This window comes from Hippoglossus stenolepis, chromosome 9 (genome assembly GCF_022539355.2).
Source record: "Hippoglossus stenolepis isolate QCI-W04-F060 chromosome 9, HSTE1.2, whole genome shotgun sequence".
NCBI lineage: Eukaryota > Metazoa > Chordata > Actinopteri > Pleuronectiformes > Pleuronectidae > Hippoglossus > Hippoglossus stenolepis.
In genome coordinates this window covers 16,833,370-16,837,851 of record NC_061491.1, presented here as the reverse complement: position 1 = coordinate 16,837,851, position 4,482 = coordinate 16,833,370, and the positions used below count along the sequence as shown (strand labels likewise).

The 4,482-nt window shown below is 43.2% G+C and overlaps 1 protein-coding gene and 1 long non-coding RNA gene across 2 annotated transcripts; both read right to left on the bottom strand.

Moving 5' to 3' along the window:
- LOC124852492 lies at positions 1 to 984 on the bottom strand. Its single transcript, XR_007032979.1, has 2 exons — positions 299 to 984; positions 1 to 105 (listed from the first exon to the last, which is right to left on the bottom strand). It is a non-coding gene; the product is annotated as an uncharacterized LOC124852492 (long non-coding RNA).
- Positions 985 to 1,120: 136 nt separating this feature from the next.
- LOC118114919 (beta-1,3-galactosyl-O-glycosyl-glycoprotein beta-1,6-N-acetylglucosaminyltransferase-like) lies at positions 1,121 to 4,174 on the bottom strand. Its single transcript, XM_047341266.1, has 4 exons — positions 3,867 to 4,174; positions 3,135 to 3,396; positions 1,856 to 3,042; positions 1,121 to 1,545 (listed from the first exon to the last, which is right to left on the bottom strand). The coding sequence occupies exons 1-3, from the start codon at positions 4,172 to 4,174 to the stop codon at positions 2,557 to 2,559; spliced, it is 1,056 nt and encodes a 351-aa protein (XP_047197222.1). The 3' UTR covers positions 1,121 to 1,545; positions 1,856 to 2,556.
- Positions 4,175 to 4,482: the final 308 nt, after the last annotated feature.

The window sequence follows — 4,482 nt, the reverse complement described above, 5'->3', positions numbered from 1 at the left end:
TCCATTAGTAGATTTAAATTTTATTTTTTACAAAAAGGTTGGCAGGTCATTCTCTCAGTGACAGCCTCAGATTGGTTCTTAGGGTGCTGATCCCCCTTCATTGTCCTGTATGAAGGGAGAGACAAGAAGAGAAATAGGGGATGTGGATATTTCAAGCTTATTACACAAATAAATGATTGGGCTTGTTAACACATCAACTAACGTTTGTTAAAAGATTGTCATCAACTTTAATTGACTGAATTTATTAAGTATTTGGGCTTATTAACAAATGAAAACTGTGTGTATATTTTTAACTCACCTGTAATGGGAAGAATGTTGCGCTCAGTGGGAGCAGTGATGCTGCGCTTTGGTCTGAAGGATAGCTGGCAGGTCAGGAGTAAGTTTGGTGGTTGAGATGCGAAGGACGTCACGGAGATGGCTGTCGGTCGTTCTGGTTCTCAGTCTGCTTTTGTTCAGCGTTAACAGAGAGAATGTCTGCTCACAGATGTATGTTGAGCCGAACAGACTCATCATTCGTTTAGCGTGGCGTCTCATCAGAGGAAACTTGGCCTTTTCCAAGCTCCGGTAGAAGTCAGGTAGGGAGAGAAGCTGATGCTGATTCTTCACACTGAATTTCGATCAGTTCTAATTGCAGACTCTCCTCCACTTCTTCTGCATCCATTGAAAACGGAGCCGCAAACAGTGTGATTTCCTTCTCAATGACAGAAAAATCTTGGAAGCGCTGACTGAATTCTGTCATGAGAGATGTGATCACAGACACATATTCTCCCATTTTTGCAGAGCTTGGCGTTTGGAAATGCGCATTTGATTTCGGTCAGCGTGGGGAAGTGCGCTACATTGAAGTTGCGCAGTTGTGACTCGAAGAGACGGAGCTTCGCACGGATATACTTCATAACTGGCTATTGTTGCATTTTCTTGAGCTTTGTTAGCACGGAAAAACTGTTGCTGCGTTAGCAGGCTAGCTGCCATTTGCTTTACCTTCTCTTTCCGCCAAGGCCAGTGTAGGACGTGAAGGTCTGATGTTTCGTTTCATAATGCCGCCGTACATTGTACTCTTTCATCACGGCAACACTCTCATTGCAAATCAAACAAACACACTTCCTTGGTTTCTATAAAAAATATTCATTTTTCCACCGAGTCTGACATTTTCTGCACTCGCTTGCAATCTTGCGTCTCTTCGGTTCCGGCATTTCTGGTGACGCTGAGCAAATTTTTTCTTCGATTGCTTGCTTTGTGGAGACGCTGCCTTGTTCAAGACAATAGCGCCACCTAGTGTTTAAACTAAGAAGTGCAATACAGTGGGCCATAGTCCATTATATTTTTAGACTTTGATACGGGCCAATTAAAAATGGATGGCGGGCCGCAGTTGGCCCGCGGGCCGTAGTTTGGACACCCCTGATCTACAGGAACGTGTTGTTGCAGTAATGTTGGCAGTAAGGGAGAGTTGACTGTCCAGTGTCACACCCAGGTTCCTAGCAGTCTGGGTGGGGGATAACACAGAGTTGTCAAAGGTAATGGTCAGGTCGTGGGTGGGAGAGCCTTTCCCTGGAAGGAAAAGTAGTTCATTAACAAAAAGGTTCTACAAAAATATCCCTGGGAAATGCAAAAAAAACTAAATCATACTAAAGAAAGAAAAAGCTGCCAACTCCTCTCCCCCCCTCACTACTGACTGGCATTTTGCTTTATAGCCTCACCTGCATGGAACACAGGTTTCACACTCAAGACAAGACCCAGTTTGGACTATGTGCTACTGCTGACCTATCAATTCAACCTATCTGCAAGAATACAGCAGATAAATGCAATAGGTTGACTGAAATGTCATCTAATGCAGCACACGTCACCCATTCTCTGTCACCTTGAGTCTGCCCAGCCCCTCCTTTCTCAGAGACCTGATCCTACACACCTCTCCCTGATCGACCTGCTGATCTGACCCCATGCACAGATCTGGAAAAACAACAATCAAACAGAGCAACATCACAGACATAACAAAATAAACTGTCAACACATACATGCTGTAAAATAATTCAACACACAACTCAAAACCAGATTATCTACATAATCTAATTGATAATCAAAATTCTAATAATAATCAAATGACCAAATGTTTTAATATAGGGAGACAGCGCCTAGTGAAAAAGGGGGAGAAAGCTCCCTTTTCACAATTATTATTATGAATATTAATATCTTTGGCTGCTGTGTGCATCGCAGAGAGACGTGATTACGTTGGTGGTCCTGCTTGCTATATTATCGCTGGTCAAGGAAAGCCAGAGCGACCATCAGGCCACTGGGAAATGTCCAGGTGCTACCGATGTGCAGTCCGCCACTGCAGGATTTTTAATCGTAACACTGATAAACTGCTCGAATAACCGTAATACGACTGAATAATATAGTGCCACTAATGAAACATTTTAATTTGTGTTCATCACACTAGAATTATAAACAAATTTAAAATACATCTTGAAATTAAATCACGTGCTGCTACATGGCCTTTCCCTGTATTAATAAAGGTTTGAATTGAATGCCATTCTCGGTTGCTATGAAAAATCTAAAATATATCTATTGTAACTCAGACAGTGCCCTTTTTCTGAGATATTTCTCCAAACAGTAGACAGCAACGGGGTCTGTGTCTATGTCAAACTTGTTGGCAAAGAGATGATGCTGCTTGAGCAACCACTTTAAGTCCCCGGCACCATATACGCATATTGCCCTGACGTGGCTGCCTTGACACTCTGGGTACACCGCGTCCGGTGAAGCCTGCGACCCCTCGTGCCACTGCCACTTCACCAGGCGAGCGATGGCATTGACGTCTGACATGTCATATTTGCTGTGGGGCCGTGTTGAGCCAGGAACTCCGGGCATTCGCTGAATGGTTGCCCAGAGAAATTCATCAGGACTGTAGGTGTCTTTGGCCCACTCCATCAGTGCCAGCACTCGGCCGTCCTCCAACACACTGCGGATGTAGCCACGGCTAACCACAAAGTAGGCACTTCCAGACATTATGGGCATGTTGAAGGGAGGAGGCTCCTTTGCCTTTCCTGTTCCCTGAGGGAGTTGAAATAGTGAATTAATGTTAAAGTGATGACCAGTACGTTCTAATGTTTCCTTTATAAATATATGTAATGCAAAATAGGTACCTGGATTCCTCCATCTATTATTTTGTGTGCATTTCTCACTCTCCACATCTTTTCTGCAGGCATTTTTTCTGACTCTAAGCTGTTCCCGCCCTTCAGTGAACGCAGAGTCCTTACAATCTCCAAGTTGGTTTTCAGAGGGAAATCTTGGCCACAAAGGTTGATGAAGTATTTCCATTTTGTGCTGGTGTTATAGAGATCCGCCATACAGTTAAGGTCAGCCTGGACACGTGGCCAGGCAGAATAGACCACGTCAACAGGCTGGCTGACCATGAAGATGTTCGGGAAGCAGTCAATAATTGCCCAGATGGCAGATAAGACTGAGGATTTTGCCTTTTTGTCCACATGGACACAATATATATTTTGAGGTGCGTAGATGGCTCGCAGCAGTCGCCAAAGCTCTGCACCTATGAGCATATAAAAAATTCAAGCAGTGGTGAAGAGCTCCTTTGATTGATGACTTTTAAGTAAATTGTTTACTCCACTTTTAAAGTTTATTTAAATTAAAATTCAGGCTTTAGAATCTGCATACCTTATGATGCACAACCATAGAGTATGCCAGGGGGAACTCCTCTTCTTCCTGGCTCAACGGAGATGTTAAGTATTTTCTTCTTAATTTGAATGCACTGTAAATAAACAATATTAAACAAAGAACTTTCAGTGATTTCAGTGAAATTCATTATTCAAATATTGGCAAAGTACAACTTCTAAAATCTGTAGTTTAAAGCAACACACCTGCAGTCTTTGGTTGCATTCATGTAATGTTCATCAGGGATGTGAACACTCTTGTGGAAGTCTTTGGTGATGGTCAGTAATTTGGCCTGCTCCAGTGCCTCCCTCTCTCCCTGCAGGATAGCTGAGCAGTTGCACACTTTCTCTGGGCTGTCATCAGAGTCTGTATACTCCAACCAGCTGTACCTGAGAACGGAGCTGGGATTCCAGCCTGGTTTACTGCGAGTAAGTAGGGAGAGGATCCATAGTGATCCCAGTGCAATGGTGATTCTCAGGACCAGTCGAAACCTGCCTGGTTTCAGTAGCCTCATTGTGGGAGAGGAGTAACTGTTACGTGTCTTTTTGCAGTGTGAGTTCTGGATGTATTCCACCTGCCCTTCCCTTTTTTATTGGTGTCACTGAGTCAATTTTTGTGTCGATGAAAGTCTACATGTCTAAAATGATTAGGCCTGCCTGAAACATTACAATGTCCTTGATACATGCTCAACTGAGCTGTTTTATAACAAGTTCAGACTTATTTAATGTCTGAAAGTGGTCTTGTCCTTTTTGTACATGTTCCAGTTATTGATGCATTCTGTAGTTTACTGCACACCAGCAGGCTATGTTTTCTATAGAGTAA

What these genes read in the sequence shown, in the direction of transcription:
- LOC118114919 (XM_047341266.1), bottom strand. Translation starts at nt 4,174, where the DNA reads ATGAGGCTACTGAAACCAGGCAGGTTTCGACTGGTCCTGAGAATCACC. An exon ending in AATGCAACCAAAGACTGCAG is followed by an intron (nt 3,397 to 3,866) that starts GTGTGTTGCTTT and finishes CTTCATGGTCAG; the next exon opens with CCAGCCTGTTGACGTGGTCT. An exon ending in TAATAGATGGAGGAATCCAG is followed by an intron (nt 3,043 to 3,134) that starts GTACCTATTTTG and finishes CAACTCCCTCAG; the next exon opens with GGAACAGGAAAGGCAAAGGA.